The 17,438-nt window shown below is 44.3% G+C and overlaps 1 protein-coding gene across 1 annotated transcript in view; it reads left to right on the top strand.

The window, feature by feature from the left end:
* Positions 1 to 12,836, top strand: part of COL20A1 (collagen type XX alpha 1 chain) — a 52,030-nt gene extending 39,194 nt beyond the window's left edge. Inside the window, exons 28-40 of the mRNA XM_027697322.1 lie at positions 387 to 473; positions 2,620 to 2,673; positions 3,620 to 3,715; positions 4,224 to 4,277; positions 4,606 to 4,659; positions 4,999 to 5,052; positions 6,423 to 6,494; positions 7,171 to 7,206; positions 8,538 to 8,604; positions 9,454 to 9,642; positions 10,940 to 11,017; positions 11,823 to 11,978; positions 12,475 to 12,836. Of these exons, the coding sequence (XP_027553123.1) occupies positions 387 to 473; positions 2,620 to 2,673; positions 3,620 to 3,715; positions 4,224 to 4,277; positions 4,606 to 4,659; positions 4,999 to 5,052; positions 6,423 to 6,494; positions 7,171 to 7,206; positions 8,538 to 8,604; positions 9,454 to 9,642; positions 10,940 to 11,017; positions 11,823 to 11,978; positions 12,475 to 12,488 (1,011 nt within the window). The 3' untranslated portion in view covers positions 12,489 to 12,836. The remainder of the gene's footprint in view (positions 1 to 386; positions 474 to 2,619; positions 2,674 to 3,619; positions 3,716 to 4,223; positions 4,278 to 4,605; positions 4,660 to 4,998; positions 5,053 to 6,422; positions 6,495 to 7,170; positions 7,207 to 8,537; positions 8,605 to 9,453; positions 9,643 to 10,939; positions 11,018 to 11,822; positions 11,979 to 12,474) is intronic.
* The last annotated feature ends 4,602 nt before the right edge of the window (positions 12,837 to 17,438 follow it).

Below are 17,438 nucleotides of genomic sequence, written 5' to 3'. Positions count from 1 at the left end.
CAGCAGCCCTGACAGCCCTGCAGCTTTGCTGCCATCTCAGCCCTGAGGCACAACATCTCCCACTCTTCCTTGCACTTTTCTTCTCGACACAGAAAGTTGCTTTATGGAGTGTATAAATACTTAGCAAGGAGAAAAATTATCTTCCAGTATGTGTTTTGCACATTACAGGCGGGGATGGTTCATTGGGGTTTTTTTTGTCTTAACTTGTTATTTGACAGAAAAATAAAGCACTTGATTGCTCACAAAAATCTCAGTGGAGTAGAAAAAAAAATTCTGCTTTTCTTTAACTGAAAGACTGAATTTTGAAACCCTGAATGTGGTACTTGTGATCCCCCCTGCTCTTGCTATGCAGCTGCTCATGACCCTTTGGTTTGATTCCATTTCAGAGGGATGAGGAGACCTGTCCTACCTTGGCTCCCGCCTGCTCTTGTACTTCTGGCCGTCCAGGCTTGCCAGGACCTCCAGGACCTCCTGTGAGTTCACCCTTCCACACAGAATATTACAAGGGCTGCTGTTGCTTCATGCTTTTTGGGCATTATGGGCATGAGGGAAGTGCTCCTGGGGCTCCATGAGGCTTTAGAGTCACAGGATCGATCAGGTTGGAAAAGATCCTTAAGATCATTGAATCCACTCATTAACCCACCACTGCCAAGCCCACTAAACCATGTTCCCAAGTGCCCCGTGTACACATGTTTTAAATCCCAGCAGGGATGGTGACTTTATCCCTGCCCTGAACAGCCTGTTCAGTGCTTGAAAACCATTTTGGCGAAGAAATTTACCCTCATACCTAATCCAAACCTCTCTTGGTGCAACTTGAGGCCACTTCCTCTCCTCCTATCTCGGGGAGCTTTGAGGTCCTATTTATGCCAGGGCAAGTCTGAGAGCTGCCCTTCAGATTTCAGATGCTGATGAAACAGGGAGATGGTGAGCTGGCAATGCAACAGCTGCAGCTGGGAACAGGCTGAGCAGTTCCTGGTACCACGTTAATCCTCTTAGGAGAGGAGGACAGGTCACCCTCAGTTTCTGCAGAGATTTCATGGATTGTAGGCTCTGAAACTCTCTAAATTTAAAAAAAAACACCAACCCACCACAAAACCTTCCTATATGGATAGTGTGTTAAATCGGACTGTTTAAGTGTCTGTGTGGGTGGGCAGTGTAAAGAGAAAGGGGAGACTTTGCAATCCTGTCTGTCCCCACAGGTCTCTTTCTTTTCAGTGAATGTCTCTTGTGAGAAAACCCTGAGGAGATGAGGGGGAAGAGAAAGCAGTCATTACATATGTAATATGCTCAGGAAAAATACAATATTCTACCCTATCCATTATGGATGCAGGAAAGTCACCATGGGCTTAAATCGCAGGAGAAAATATTCCAGTTAAACACTAGGAAGCGGTTATAAAAAAATTTGCATTTTGAAAGTTCGGGGGGAAAACATTTTATTTGCACAAAGCAGTGGAAACCTGACAGTCTGTCCAGAGCACCTCAGTTCAACCACTCCAAGTGCTTTTCTCCTGGAAAATAACCATTAAAAAAAGCATTTGCCTCCTTTCTCAAGTGAAAAGGTCTCAGATCACCTCCTGCATTGCCCTGTGGTTTAGCTGTGAGTTCAGTTCCATGCAAGGAACAGCTTCTCATTGCAGAGTAATTACTTGCTCATTCCGGTGGAAGTTTAATTAACAGCACACTCCACTGTCACAGTTTGCTCCAATATCCTAAGTGTGTAATTACCACTTGCATTGCCCTGTGGTTTAAGCATCTCCACTGACAACTCCTTAAAGAGCAAGACTCTTTAAAGCATTAGAGGAAATCGGGTTTTGACACATAACCTTATCCTCACACTACTAAACCCTTGGTAATTTGCTGCAGTTACAACAGCACTCATTGCTATTTTTAAAACTCCAGTTAGCAAGACTAGGTCCCACCTTGTATTCACTGCTGCCATAATGAGGGGTTTTGACCAGATCCAGCTGACTTGTGAAATGACTTTCTGGGCACTTCTGAAAGCACCTTTCCCAAAGGTGTTTCTCAATTCAAACAAATCCAGTGTTTTTTTGGACTCAAGGATAGCAACTTTCAGATTCAGATGTCAAAAATTCACACAATATTAGTTCACACCAGAAGGATTGTTTCTTCTCCCCACACAGCAGTTAGGCAGAGCTGAGCCAGGTCTCCCAGAGCTGGTTGCTGTCCCTGATCTCAGCACGTGTCTCTGTTCTGGGGGTGACAGTATAAAACCCAACAGAGTCCCAAAGGGCTGTAGGTATGAGCACTCCTTTTTCTTCCCAAGTGTGTCCCCATGTCCATATGTGATGGTGTCCCAGGATGGATTTGCTGGGGGAATTGGAGGGAGGTTGGAAAGTTTGAAACTCCATCTCTCCCTGCTGGGGGTGAGCGCAGAGTTCCCGCTGCTGGTCACCAAGGGGCTGTGCTGTTCCTTTCTTCTTTCCTTTTCCACATTTCCTGGATGACTTGATTAATTTTCTGCTTGTCCATATTTGCTGTGGCCTCTGTGGGGAAGGAAACACCTTTCACTGTGCGCAGCAAAGTACACGAAGTTCTGTCCCCCAGGCTCCTGCCTGCAGTGCAATAAATATGATGATGTTCTTTGTGTCCCACTGGCAGGGCAGCCCTGGGAGGAGAGGACCTCAGGGGGAGCAGGGGGAGCCAGGACCCAAGGTGAGTCCTGACACTCAGCACTACTTCTGGCTTTGTTTGCTTTGGGCTGTGTGGGAGCGGGAGTGCAGACCCTCTGTTAGTGCAGCTGGGTGTGTTCAGTCCTGGTCTGAGCTGGACTCCTTGGGCTGGGGACTGTCTCACTGCACCAAGCTGAGCCCAAACAGAGCCTTAATGATGCATTGTGAAGGATGGGATCACTTATTATGAATTAAATGCTCAGTTGGGCTTTGGAAATAGAGATGATGAGCCCAATTGTGCTGAATTAAGGCAATGTACGTGGTCAGCATTGTCCTCTTAGAGCAGCCGTGCTGGAAAATGGTCACTCTTTGTGCTGTGCTTGTTCTGGGTGCCAAGCCTCTGGACCAGACAGGCTGGTACTGCTCTGGGGCAGAGGCAGAGCAAGAACCACACAGAGCCCTCAGGAGGAGCCCTGAGGAATGGCTGGGTCTCAATTCCCACACCTTGGGGATAGCAGCAAACCCTGGTGATAGTGTTCATGGCTCCATGGATCAACACAGGGCAGAGCCAGAGCAGCCCACTGGTCACCTTCTTTGGGATGACCTCTGGGAAAGCAGCATGGTTAGAGGGGAATGATTCTGGGGAAGGAATGAGAATGGATGCAGATCTCAGCCATGGGTTAAGGAACATTTCCCTTTGTTCTCAGACCATCTTGAATAACAGGAATGACCTGCTGCTTGGGAAGGTGAATTATGTTCTGCAAAGCACCCTCTGCAGCTTTGCTCTCTGCTCCCATGACAGAGGAACCAAAACCATAGACCTAAAAGGCAAAGGCAGCTGATGTTACTAGAGATCCCCTCACTGTCCCAACTTTATCTTGAATCCTGTGGATGGTTCATGCTGAACCAGATCTGCAGTGCGACCCATGAGGAGAGCAGACACTAAACACTTCCTTTCCTTATTAATATTTTCTTGTCTTTGGTTTTAGGGTGAACCAGGCCCACCTGGACAAGTAGGACCAGCAGGTCCCAGTGGCCAGCAAGGCTCTCCAGGTTCCCAAGGAATCACAGTTCAGGGTCCTGTGGTAGGTGATCTCTTCCACTGCCTTTTTTTGTTACTTGCTCTCTGCAATGAGAACACGTCTCAGAAATGGGTGTCTCAATGCTGTGATCTGTGTATTTACATCATCCTTACCAGCAGCTGAACAGCTGCACCAGGGAGAGATGACAATCAATATTTTTTGTGCTGATGAGGCCCTGCACTTGCTCATTCTGGCCAAAGCCTGCTTTTGTCCAGATTCTCACTAATGGGCTTTTATTGAAAACAGCCCAGTGGGGTCCCTTCCAACTCAGGATATTCTATGAATATTCAGGCACTTTCCTTTCCAATGATCATCATTGCTTGGCGGGGAGTAGCTTCTGCAGGCATGTCTGGGATGGCAGAATCCCCATGCACATGCTGTGGCTGCAAATTACCCTGGAACACTGCAGGGAGCAGGAGCAACCTGGGATGTGGATGTGGAGCAGCAGGATGCTGTTTGCCTTAAAAGGTGCTGCCATGTGCCTAACTGAATGCTTCTGTTTTAATCCAAGGGACCACCAGGAATTAAAGGAGAGAAAGGAGACACTGGAAGTCCTGGCATGCAGGTAATGAAAGACACCATTTCTTCTACTTGTCCCAAAGATTTGCCCTTTTGTCCCAGTAACTATTTTAAACAAGACTGAAAAGCCATTGAGCTGTTGCTGTTGTCTGCTTGGGAACTGCCTTTCCCAAGGGAAACTGAGTCAGTTGGGGTAAGAAAGACAGGCCTATCTGGAAGCTAGATATAATGGAATTAAAGCTGGGATAACAGTCCTTGCTCTGTTTAAAGAACAACTGTTTCTTTTTCCATCTTTTTCTTCTGTCCACTGTCACAAAATGAATTAGGGCAATGATAATCAGATGCCAACTTTATCCAGCAATTCTGATTCACAGGGCATTCCTGGTGTGCAGGGAGCTCCAGGCAGGGATGGACTTCAAGGTGCAAAGGTAAAACACCTCACCTCTGAGTTTTCATGCACGGGTGCCTAAAAATCTGCTGTGAGCGTACCAAAACATCCAGTTCTCCCAATGCACTCAGTGCAGAAGTGAACAGGCTTTTCACAAAGCCAGAGGGATTGGGTCAAAAAACGGGGTCATCTCAGGTTTGGCCAAATTTGAGCAGGTGCCACCTTTCTTGCTGTTTGGTAGATGCATTTTTTAGCCATTCTTAGCAAGTTCCTGTTGAAAGCAGCACATGGGAAAAGCAGCACATGGGAAAACCATCTCACTGCTTATGAGGTCTGATAGAATTCTTTCATTAGCAAATGACTGGATTTGGCTTTGCAGGGGGTGAGGGGACTAGAAGGCACAGCTGGGCCTCCAGGACCTCCTGGACCAAGGGTGAGTACTCATGAAGAGTGATCCATGCCAGAATCTCTTCCTCAGCAGAATCTCAGGGTTTCACCTGGAAGTATCAGGGCAAAAACCCTTCTTGGGGCACCATGGGAATATCTGGCACATTGGGCAGGTGACAACTTCCCCTGCCACTCTCTGTGTAAGAAGAAAAACCTTGGCTTCTTCTGGCAAGTCCTGAGGAAGCTTTATCCCAGCAATGAGATGCTTGTTTTGCTATTTTGGCTTTCCTGGTGCCCCTGTTTTCCAACTGTTGGTTGAGTTTGAGGTAATTTGGCTTCTTAGACTGAAATCAGCAGGAGCTGGAGGATGGAGGCAGGTGTGAAAGGTTTACTCCTCACACCATTGCCAATACCTGCTGCCAGGGCTGGATGTAGGGAAGTGTATTGCACCCTGCTGTGCCCAGCGTAGCAGAACCTTAAGATCTATTGATTTACATCTGCTAATTTGAAGGCACCACAGGTACACTTCATTTTACATGGGAAACTGAACCAAATTTGGGTTTAGTTGATGGATGGTGGACCTGATAAGTTACTGATTCTCACAGCTGAGTCTCACTGCTCAGTTACAAGGAATTTGGCAGCAGTTGTGCTAAGTTATTTATGGGAGCTAAGGTTGAATTCAGCTCATAACTTTGACTTGCTCATCCTGGGAAGCTGGCAGGGTTAAACCTCAGCTTTCTGAATACAAGGAAAGCACTGTAGCCTTCAGAGGAGGCTCTGAAAGTTGTTCTGGTGCCCTGAAGACTTCTTTTATGTTCACTGTTCAGAACAGTTGTTAATCTCTACTGAGTTTAAATGTAATAGCTGGAGAATTATAAAACAATATATTTTTACTAGTTGGTTTTGGCTTATTTTTTTTCTTCCCTTTAAGTCTCCAAATGACACAGAAACTTGATAAAGGGGAGATGACCACAGAGGGCACTTCCCACTCTCTAAGCTGCTGTTACTGTTGAAAAGTATTAGAGGCCAACATAGGTCTTAAAGGAAAAAGAAAACAACCACATAGTATTGGGAGACTGAAGAAAAGAGTTGTGCTCTAGGCTATGTCTAAATCTGAATATATAATGAAGGATCTAAAGCCTGTAGGGTATAAACTACATTGCAGTTTGTTGGTAAAACTCAGCTTTGCTGGCTTGGCCATAATTGAGACAGTAATAGGAAATGATGTGAGCATGACTCACACAAAATATCCTCTTAACATTGGGCTCATGGCTGGGTGAGGTACTGACAGGAAACTTAAGGCTGCAGTGCCCTTGCTAGAGTCCTCTAAGCTCTTACTGCTGGTGCCCCTGGAGCTCCTTGAGTAGAAAAAGAAAAAAAGGAAATAACTGGATTTTTAATCTGTACTCTCTGCAGGGTTTCCAAGGAGCGACAGGCACCCGAGGCAGCAGCGGTGAGAAGGGACCTCCGGGTGACGTTGGGCCAACAGTAAGTTTCTGCTTTGGGTCTCGAAGAAGGCCAAGACATGGAATACCTGAGTGGAAATGAGCTTTTCCCACAGCAGCTCTCCCTCAGGGTCTAAAGAATAGTTTGAATTCACTCTCATCCTTCTTAAGCAGGTGTCTGGACACACAAAGCCAAGGCTACTAAATTGTTGATAAAGCATTCGACAAATCCTACCTCCCTTTGCCCTCTGTAGATTCACAGGCTACACAAAATCCAACAGCCAAATGAATTTCTCATGTAAGATTCTAGAATAAAGCAAAGGAGTCTGTCCTGAGCTGGCATAGCCAGTGTTGGGCTTGTAGGTGCAGCCACAGATCAAGATGTCACAGGTATTTCTTTTTCTCAGATGATAAAACCACCTTCCCTGTTGGGAAATCTATTCTAAGATTGCATCTGAGAAATTTCTGTGTCCCTGTTGTTGGTGCTTATGCCACTGCTCCAGTTACTGCTTATTTTTCTTTAAAAGGAAAACAAAATGTTCTTATGGACTTGAAGCTCTTTCAGTCACTGTCATGAGGTCAAACAAACAACAAGACTGTGAGAAACAAACTTTGTGCTCCATGTCCCACTGATGTAACTCCTATCCCCATTTATTTAGTTTTGGATTTTTTTCTGCTCTTTCCCTAGACTTCCTTATCTTATTTTTTTTCCCCTATAGGGGCTGCCAGGTCCAAAAGGAGAAAGAGGAGAGAAAGTGAGTTTTTCTGGTGCCAGGTAACACTGTCACTGTACCCTACACTCAAAAGAGTGGATGTGGTAACCTGATTTGCAACCTTTGCTTAAAAGTATGAGCCAAACCTCTAGTGCTGAATAACTTCATGTACCTTTTGCTTATTGCCTTCTCATTCACCTGCATGGGCTGTGCTGGTGAGATATAAATAATCCCACAGCAGTCAGGAGCTCCTTAGTATCATTTGTAGTAATGAAGCAGAAATGTCAACAGAAAAATCCATTCCTTGCTGAAAAGGAAAGAACAAACCCGCTTGGCTTCACTGAATTGTTCTGTTTTAATGCATTGCATGAGAGGACTCATTTGTAGTAATTGTCAGCTGTGCCCCAGCACAGAACCTTGGAGGTCAGGACATCCACACTGCCTTGGAAGGTTGTTTTGTTGGGAAACAAAGTTTTTCTCATCCTGACTTTTGGTTAAATAAAAACCCCATGACTTTCTAGGAGTCTGAGGTTCATTGCCAAGACTGGCTTATGCAAATTAGGCTTCAGAAGGGGCTGAGGTGCTTTTGTCTCAAGTTAATGCCACAGTATTATAATTTTTAAAAGCATTCTCCGTCCAATCCCACCAGCTTTTCCTTTTCTATACTTTCTTTGTTTTTGTTTTTTTTCTTTTCCAGTGGAACTTTCCATTTTCCCCTCCCTTGGTTGTTGTGCAGAGCAGATTTTAAAGTCTGGGTATTCTGCACTGTAATCCAGCCAGACATGTATGTTTTATAGATGTTTCTGGAAGTACACAGTGCATTAGGCATGAATTTTCACAGAGCCAGTGTTTATTTTTAAGCATTTTTTTTAATCACTTTTTTATCACTTTTCCCTACTTTACTCCAACTTTCTAGAGGACCCCTCACATATGATTTATTCAGAATACAGTAACAGTAAGAATCAATATTCATAAAAGATTGAGTCAAAGATAGGATGTTGTAATATCTGATCATACTAAATGTTTTACATATCACAAAACACTGAGTTATAGACTTAGCATCTTTTTCGATAAAATTTGAGGGTGAAATTTGCTCTCCCTTTTTTGGTAGCTTCAGTAATTATTTAGATTCGGTCTGGGCTTTTTGATGTGCAGGAGAAAAGCGATTATTGATGTTTCCAATTTCAATTTTCTGGTTTCAGAGCTTTGTGATAAATAAATAGAGCCGCATTTCACAGTAATTAATATCTCTGAAACTCAAGCTGAGGAAATGAATGGGCAGAAAGCTATCATGCATTATGATATCGATCCTTTATAGAAGATATTAATGCTTCCCTTTTTTTCTTAATTTAAAAAAAAATGCTTCATTTCAGGGGGAACCACAGTCCTTGGCCACAATTTACCAGCTCGTTAGCCAGGCTTGTGAGCGGATGATTCAGAGTGAGTATAACCAGCCCAGCTCCTGAGTGTGTTCCTGTAGTGACAGGGCACAGGGGAATGATTTTAAGCTGCAAGAGAGCGGATTTATTTTAGATATAAGAAAGAAATTTTTCTCTGTGAAGGTGGTGAGGCCCTGACACAGGTTTCTCAGAGAGGTTGTGGACTCCCCATCCCTGCAAGTGTTCAAGGCTGGGTTTGACAGGGCTTGGAGCAACCTGGTCTAGTGGAAGGTGTCCCTGCCCATAGCAGGGGGGTTGCACAAGATGATCTTTAAGGTCCCTTCCAAGTCAAACCATTCTGACATTCTGTGGTTTTATGACTCTCCAGTAGTGAAAAAATCAGAGGAGAGACAGCATGAAGCTGTAAGTGACCCCAGGAGCTCCTCCATCCTCTGCTGTGCTGAGCACTGAGCATAACAAATGTCCCATTGCAGGCTCTAAGTGCTGCTTTATTGGGTGGCACTGGCACAGAGACCTGTGAAATATTTCTTTGCAAAATCCTTTGGTATTTTGCAGAGGCTTCTTTATTTCTTAAATGGGAAAGCTTGAAACTAATTTGAAAGATGTAATTCTTTTGGTGATATGTGCTGATTCCTCTTGAGACGATGCTTTTTTTATAAAGCTCCTGTGCTGTGATGCACGAAGAGAAATAAAGGTTTGACCAAGGTCAGGCAGCAAAGTCATGACTCAGCTGCCCATCTTCATCTTCTGGCTTTCTCAGTTTGGACTGACAGCTATTTAGCACTAGCTGATCATTTTAAGTACCTTTTTAGACAACATCTTCTGATTTTTATCTCTCTTCTGAATTTCCCAGCCAAGGAAATGTTAATTTTCTGTCTTACTTTCTCAGCTCATGTGTTGAAATTTGATTCATTCATTCATGAACACGCAAGGAAGCCAGTTCCCATGTGGGAAGAAAGGTTAAAACCAGGAGAACCAGGACCACCAGGTCCTCCAGGTCCCCCTGGGAGCAATGGAGAAAGAGGAGAAAACGGCATCCCTGGACGGCCGGGCAAAGATGGGTATCCAGGAGAGAGAGGTACGGACAGAAGCCTTTGTAAACATTTTTTACTGTATCTTTGCTACTTTAACTAAACATTTCAGTGCCTCAAGCAGTACTGTAAAGATAATCCATGATATTATCTCATCTCATTGCTGTTTTCCTTTTGGAGTTCTCAATTCTAGGAAGAGACACCCCCTCTCAAAGAGTAGGCAGAAACCAGATGCAACCCATTGTTTCTTCAAGCTTTGCATTGAGAGGAAGGCCAGTGTAGGTTTTGGGGTGTGGAGAGTTTAATTTTAGAGGGCAGGAGGCTCTCTCTACAGAAAGGCAAAAGAAACAGCCCTTTGGGTGAGCATATGGTGGTGGAACAGATCACCTTTGGACAGAAATGAGGAGTGTTGGAAAACACTGACTTGAGGCATGAGGCAACTGAAGCAATATTGAAAGTGGAAGTGGGTTTCTGGAGCAGTAGTTTCAACAATGAAAGACTCACACATGACAAAAGAAATAGATTAATGTAATCTCAGATGTGGCATCAGTTATTGCACAGGAATGAGTGAATGGTGGAAAGATGTTTTGCTTGGATTCACAGACAATGTTTGGCAGTGGCTCAAGTAATTATCTGTCAAAATAAAATGAAAAACATTGGTTTCAGCAGTGTCCTAACACCTCTGAGGAACTAGAAATGTGCTGTTTAGCTCCTTACTCCTGCACTAGTCAGCCTTATCTGGTATCTGCAAAGCTTATCAAAATGTCACTTCAGAGAAAAGGGAGTATCAACCTGCAGATGTTTCCAGCCTGTCGAGCTGGAGATGGGAGAAGATGAATCTCACTTTAAATCCATCTTGAGGACGTGGCTGCTCAAAATATTTTCATCTTAAAACAAGCAAAAATTGTATTTTCTAAAAATGCACCTGTTTCTCTGAGATGTACTGGTTTTGTGACTAATTTAACACAAAAGCAGTAATCCTGACTAACCAACACCTGGTTGAAGAGACAGTTCAGCTTTGTGATTTGTCTGCTCAATGTGAAGAGCACAGAGGTGGATCTCACCCTCAGGCTGGTGCACTAACATTATCACTGTGAATTTCTCTGTGAAAAAAGTTCATTTCCACCCATATCAGGCTGCAAATCAATGCTAATTGGATCAAAGAAATCAATGCCCTTTTGGTCACAGCAAGAGAGTAGGTGCCCAGACTGAATTAAAGGAAATGGATGTTTCTCAGTGTTGCCAAGGGCTGTGACTCCAACATGTGGGTAGACTGCAGGAGCACCAATTCAGGGTGAAATTTGAAATGCAGTGAAGCAACATTTATCTCTTATTTGTGATTAGGTGCCCCAGGGCCCAAAGGAGAAAAAGGAATGTCTGGAACCAGTGAGGAGGGGAGCCAAGGACCCAGAGGCAGAACAGGTAGAGTGAATATAAACTCTTTGCATTGACCCAGCAGGGCCATCTGATGCCCACCAACTCTCAGATTCAAAGCATTACCCAGCTGTAGGACCACTGTGGTGGGGTGGACTGGCCTTCCCCCCACAGCACTGTTGGAAGCATCCTGAATGGTTCCTCTCTGCTAAGACACAAGAGATTATTCCAGGCAGCTTCTTCCCTGTGGTACCAATTTCTGGGTGATGATGTACTTTAAGGACCAGAGATATATCCGGAGAGTTTTAGTTTTGCTGCCTTTTTGCATGCAGGACCAAATGCTCTGGGGATAGAAACTCTGAAAATTCAGCTCGTGACACATAAGGGTTTGTGAGTGATCTGTTAGGATTTGGTGTACTCCTTCATCCTGATCCCTGTTACTTGGAATCAGCAGGAGCTTTGCCACTGACATAACAAACCAGGCACTATCAAGAGAGTGTGGTCAAACATATTGTTATTCTTTTAAATTTTTATAATTGAGATGTAAAGACACAAAAAAACAGTTACTCTGGGATGGATCATGGGGTTAAGGTGATTTTCTGCATTGGCATGCAGTGGATTTTGGATTCTCATAACCAGGACCCTTTTTCAGCCAAGCTGGGCACCCTTAAGGTCAAGAATAAGCCCTACAGAACAGGTTTTCCAACTGGCAGATCCTATTTGTCCACCAAAATGAGGAAGCAACACTCAGAAAATTATCTGCCATGTAGGATGGAGGAAAATACAGAAGAGGTATTACATTGAAGCAGCTAAAGTAGATGTGCTACAGCTAACAGTGCTTCTCCTTCTTCAGGCCCACCAGGAGAAGTTGTGCTGGGGAAACCAGGTCCGAAGGGTTACCCTGGGAATGCTGGTCCTCCAGGTTTTCCTGGTGCCAGAGGACAGCCCGGGCAGCCTGGACATCCAGGGGGCTGTGATATCTCTGGATGTTATGGGGCAGGTAGAAGAGGTAAGTCCTGACTATCTCAGTACAAAAGTTATCATTTTCTGGCTGGTCTCTGGTTACTTCTCTTAAGCCAGGCAGAGACCTTTGCTCACCCTTCAGGCACCACCAATCCTGCAAGAGCCTCCTCTGCAAAGCAATGGGGGTGATTCAGTGCAACCCATACGGATAAAAGGCAGTTCCATTGACTGCTCCTCAGCCATCCTTCATGGATTAACACATAACTGCATCAGTAGTCGAGCAGGTGGAGTGATCATGGGGGTATCCTCAGCTCTTAATGTCCCCAGCAATGTTTCCATGGTGGATAGAGAGGAACAATAACTCACTTCCTACACACACATTTCACGGGGGCTCAGTGCTGCAAAGACCTGGGCAATGAAGAAATTCACTGGCACGGAACAAAAGATTTACAAGGGAAGAGGATTATTTCTATGCCATTCCTTCTCAGACCTTGACACTTATTTATTCATTTGCTCAGTGGCCTCATCCTTTCCACACACAGATTTCGTCCCCTGACGGCTGGTGCGGAGGCAGATGAAGACGTTGCTTTTCCCTGGAAATCTCTGGCTGAAAACTCCATGCACTCCAAAAGAAGCAGCAACCTGAATACCAAATGTGTTGTTTATGTTTTTTTAATGCCTCATCATTTCTATATGGACATGTCAATCAAACACTACAGCCACCAAACCAGCCTGTGTTTGGGTGAGCCCTCTGTCTGGTTCTCAGCACTGGATCCCTGCAGTGTTCAAACTTCATGTCCCACAGCAAGACAAAGGCACAGCTGGAGATGCAGGCTGACAGACTTGTAGAAAAAACAAATACTGTATTTAAATGCTCAGAAATAACAGATAATTTTTGCCCGTTTGTCTGCACTTTTTTTGTCAATTTTTATTCTGGGTCCCCCGCACACAGAAAAACAGCACCTCATCCCAAAGATGCCAATCCACTGGAGAAAAGCTGAATTTTCTGTTGGTTGACAAGGTAATAAACTCTAGCACCATGTTGCCTATTTCTGCTTCTGGCAGAATGTTGGTGGCTTCTTTACAGGGGTGTTATGGACACAAATATTGCAGAACTTCCCGTGGTGTGACAAACCCCTCCACTGTCCAGCCTCCTTCACTGGGGCTTGGTAACTCAAGCAAAGCCTTATATGAGTCACAGCACAGCAGTGTGCTGAGAGGAGCTGGAGATTAACCTACTGCCTTTTCCATCTCTCCCTCCTGCAGTCTGAGTAGCTACTTTACATGTTATCAGCTAGAATATTGAACAGCTCCGAGTCTGGCTTTTACCCATATGATATGGAGGTAATTGTTGTGTTACATCCCCTTTCCTCGCCATCATCTGACATATGTCTACAACAAACCATGCAGATACTGATAAAAATGTACCTCCTTTTGCAATCACTACTTCAGGCTCTGCTTGATCACTGCTTGTACTCTGCCCCTGCTTCAGAAACAATCCTTCCTGAGCTCTGATTTAAACCTAGAGCAACAAAATATTTCAATTTTTTTTTTTTGCTAAAGCAGGATGACACAAAAATTATCAATACATATTTTTCAAAGTTGTCAAGAGGTAAAAAAATGGAGCATCGTGCAAATTCCTGCATAGAAGTATGCACTCTCATAGAAGTAACATTTCTGGTCACTATGGAGCTTTCTAGAGTTGCCTTGACATATAAAATAGAAATCTTTGTAGCTCAGATAAAGTGTTGTTGCAGACAAAGCTCCAGGCAGAAGAAAAAGGAGAGGTCAGAGGAGCTGAAGGCTCCAGCACAAATGGGAACACAGTGTTTGAAGAGACACATTCACTGGGACACCCTGAATAGGTGCTGTGGAGTTGCAGGTGTTTCTTTATACAGGTCAAAAAGCTTTGGAACTGTGTTTTCACTATTCTCTGGGGGAAAATAAAAACAACTAAATCAAAGAAAAAAAAAGCAACCCAAACCTGCATGAAGTTGATTTGGAATGGTTCTGCATTTAGCACTGGATATAAACCCCTGCAGCTGTGATAACTGGCAGATGAAAGGAAAGGTAAGGAGGTAAAAGAGGTACTTGCACAGCAGAACTGAAAATTGTTCCCATGGAATGCTCACAAACTGGGGAAGGTGAGCAGTTCAATGAGGAACATCTGCATTTGCAGGTGATGCTGCTTCCTTTCTGTCCTAAACTAGTGCAGCCAAATTCCCAGTTCTGGACTTGCTGCTCTGGCTGTTCAAGTGTAGTAACTGCAGGTGATTGAGACAGAGCTCCTTTATGTTTCTTTATCAACTGCTTTTGAAAGTTCCTCACACCCCGTCACTGCCTGCCTTGGGATGAAATCTATTTGTTGGAATTTCAAGTGACATTTGCTTTTGTCTTATTATTTCAGATACAAGAGGAAGGGTCAGACTTTAACAAAATCGGGTCCCAGAAGGGCTATTGATTAGGAGACAGACAACCTGAACAAACAACTTGTCCATTTATCTTCCTAAACTTTGTCCCATGAGTGGTTTTATTTACTTGAAATCACGGCTATTTAGCCCATGTAATATCACAGAGCCTGTGCCAGTGCTTTGTAACCCAATTCCTTGAGCCAAGGGGCCTTTCTGCTGGGAGACTTTGGGTGCTGGGAGTGTCCTAATCCAAAAAGAAATTATTTAAGCAACTGGAGAAACACAGCAGCCCTAAAGGTGAAGATACAGGGAGGCTCAAGAGACCCTCCCCAGCCCAAATTGCAGTTTCCTCCTGTCAGTGAGTACAGAAACCAGCCCTTTGCAAACATCAATACCCTCTGTTCTTTGCTGAACACAACCTGTTGTTTTCCCCTTTGTGCTGTTCTTTTACATGCTTTGTACTTTTCCCTCCCAGTTTATAATTTTTAATGCAAACTGTAGTTCAGAGCAGTGTAATGCATTAGCAATGCAGTTTAAAGAATTCTCTTGCAGGTCTTTCCTTAGTGGGGACTTTGCTCTCAATTATAAAAATTTAACATATCCTTGTGAAAACCCACACGTTCAGACTATTTTTTTTCCTTTGCAAGTCAATCCTCACTTCCCTGCCTTCTCTTTGGTCCTTATTAAAATCCTTTCTACTGATTTGCTCATTTTTATTAGTGCCCTGAAGTAATCTGTGCCATAGAGACTTTCTTTTTTATACCATTTGTAGTGTGACATCATTTCTCCATTTTCTTTAAACCTTCTATCCTCCAGTTTTTTAATTCCAATAAATTTAGATTTTTATTCCTGCTGCAGAGTTTGACCCAGCTGGTGCAGCTGAATTTTTGGCAGTGGCCTTTCAGTGACAGATATTTTTGCTAAAAGCATTGCTTTAAGGTATTAAATCAGTCTCAGAAGTAAGATACAACAAGCACAGAGGAGTAACCAGCAACACTGTTAACAAGCAGCAAAGTCTTTCTCCAGGGCTCAACAGCTGGACTGGGCCAGGTTTAAAGGGCTGGAAACAAAAATACATCCTGGATAGGAATGAAAGATCTCATAAATGGACCTCACTGCAGTGGGGGAGAGCCAGGTGGGGCTGTTATGGGGGGATTTTCTTAGTACTATATATGTAAATCTTGCATCTCACACCCGCATCTTTCTGCCTGTCTGTCCCTGCACCAGTGGATTTCCTTGAGTACAATTTCTTGCAAAAAGTCTAGAGAAACTTATCCAAAAGGGAGGTGATGTAAACTATGTGGATTAGCTACTTGGAGAATGAGAGAGAGAACAGTCCTGAAAATGCTGGGGAAAAGGGGATTACAAGATCATCCTGCCATCGAGCTGCAGATAAAATACCCTGCATCCTCTATGGCTGGGAAGATGATCCAGACAAAGTGAGCATTAGGGAATCAGAAGAAAGGGGATGTGGGGAAAAAGAGAGCAATGGTGGTAACTGAGGTTATTACAGTCAGTTTTCTTCCATTCATGCCCAAAAGAACTGTACTGGAGGGAAAGCAGGAATCACCATGCTGAGGATACAACATCTCCTGCTCAAGTAAAACAGAAAAGATCAACACCTATATCTGCTGTTTGTGGTGCCTTTGGGGTCTCTGAGCTTAGTTTTGTACTCCTGGAGCCTGAAAACCCATTACTTTGCTCTGAGTCTCTTCCAAGACAGTTTTAGAGCTCCTGCTGTATCCCAGTCTTGCTTTCTCACTCTTCTTCTGACATCAGCTTGTTCAGTCAAGTCCTTGGAATCATTTCTGAGATTGGAACATTATATATGCTAACAGTCTGGCTGCATGCATTTTCCTGGAGTCTTTCATATGCTAAAAACCTCTCTTTGTGTTTCATGGGTTAGGAATAGCAGAATTATTCATTATTCTACAGTTATAGTCTGGTTCATGTCCCAGTTTTATTCCAGTTTCTGATCATTGAATCCTATGGAGGGATAGCATCCTCCTAAACAACCTCCAAGAAGGAATAACTTGTCTAAGAAAGAGTGGTAAGTGTTGATTCCTAATTTCTCCCTTTAGAATTCACAAGGAAGCACGTCAGAAGCAGAAGGAAGAATTTATTTGAACTTTAAAGTGGGGAACTACTGATGCAACATGAGAAGGAGGGTAGCTACCACTGTGGGAAAAATATTCTGACTTTAGCAAGGCAGGGGATGCCAGAGATCTACCCCAGCTTCTCCCCAAACACCAGTAACACCTTTGTAACTGGTTTCAGCTGTCACTTGTCATCTTGTCCTGCCAAACTCTGTGATCCCAAAGTGGCACTGACTCTTCAGGGATACAACCACATCCTTAGCACTCCTAATCACACTCAATACTTTTGATGTGCTAATGGAGCCCTTTCCTCCTCCTCCTCCTCCTCCTGCCTGGCAGGGCCATTCTGCCAGGGAATTCTCTGTTGCTGTCACAGTGCCATGCTCCCCTTGAGACACTGCACTTCACACCGTGTGCACTGGCAATACCTTTTAGCAGAAAAGGTGAAGATTTGAGATGAGCCCTTTGCTGTGAACAAAGTACAGCCTATGCCTGTCCCTACTGAATTTCCCAATATGCCGCCTTAAACATTCGGCTCTTAATCTGTCCTTAAATTTTTATCAGTTCTCCTGCCGCCTCCAAATCATTCCTTTCTGCTCTCAGGGGCCCAACAGCAGCTCCTGCTGTACAGCTCCCCTCTCCTCTGTGGGTCCCCACCGTGGGTTGGCTTTGGGCATGTGCTGCCCAAGCCTGTGTTTGCTGGGAGATGTGAGCAGAGAGCTGCTGCTGACTCCATCCTAGCTTGGAAAATGAGTGTGGTTTTATTGCTAAAAATGTGCATGCACAGTCAACCCTCCCACCTGCTCGGTTGCCAGCAATCCTCATGGGCTCAGGAGGAGGAGGAGGAGGAGGAGGAGGCAGCGGGAGCTCTGCACATCTGTCATGGGCACTGCTGAGATACGATGCCCCTGACCCAGCAATGCCCAGGGTCACAAATCTTCTACTTTGGTGATTAGTGGTGCTCTCAAAATGTGAAAAGGTGCTGGAGAGGGCTCAGGC

The sequence above is a fragment of the Neopelma chrysocephalum genome, unplaced genomic scaffold (assembly GCF_003984885.1).
Source record: "Neopelma chrysocephalum unplaced genomic scaffold, ASM398488v2 Primary Assembly neopelma1_119, whole genome shotgun sequence".
Taxonomy (NCBI): domain Eukaryota; kingdom Metazoa; phylum Chordata; class Aves; order Passeriformes; family Pipridae; genus Neopelma; species Neopelma chrysocephalum.
Note: the sequence above shows the minus strand (reverse complement) of the source record. Positions and strands in the feature narration are given on the sequence as shown.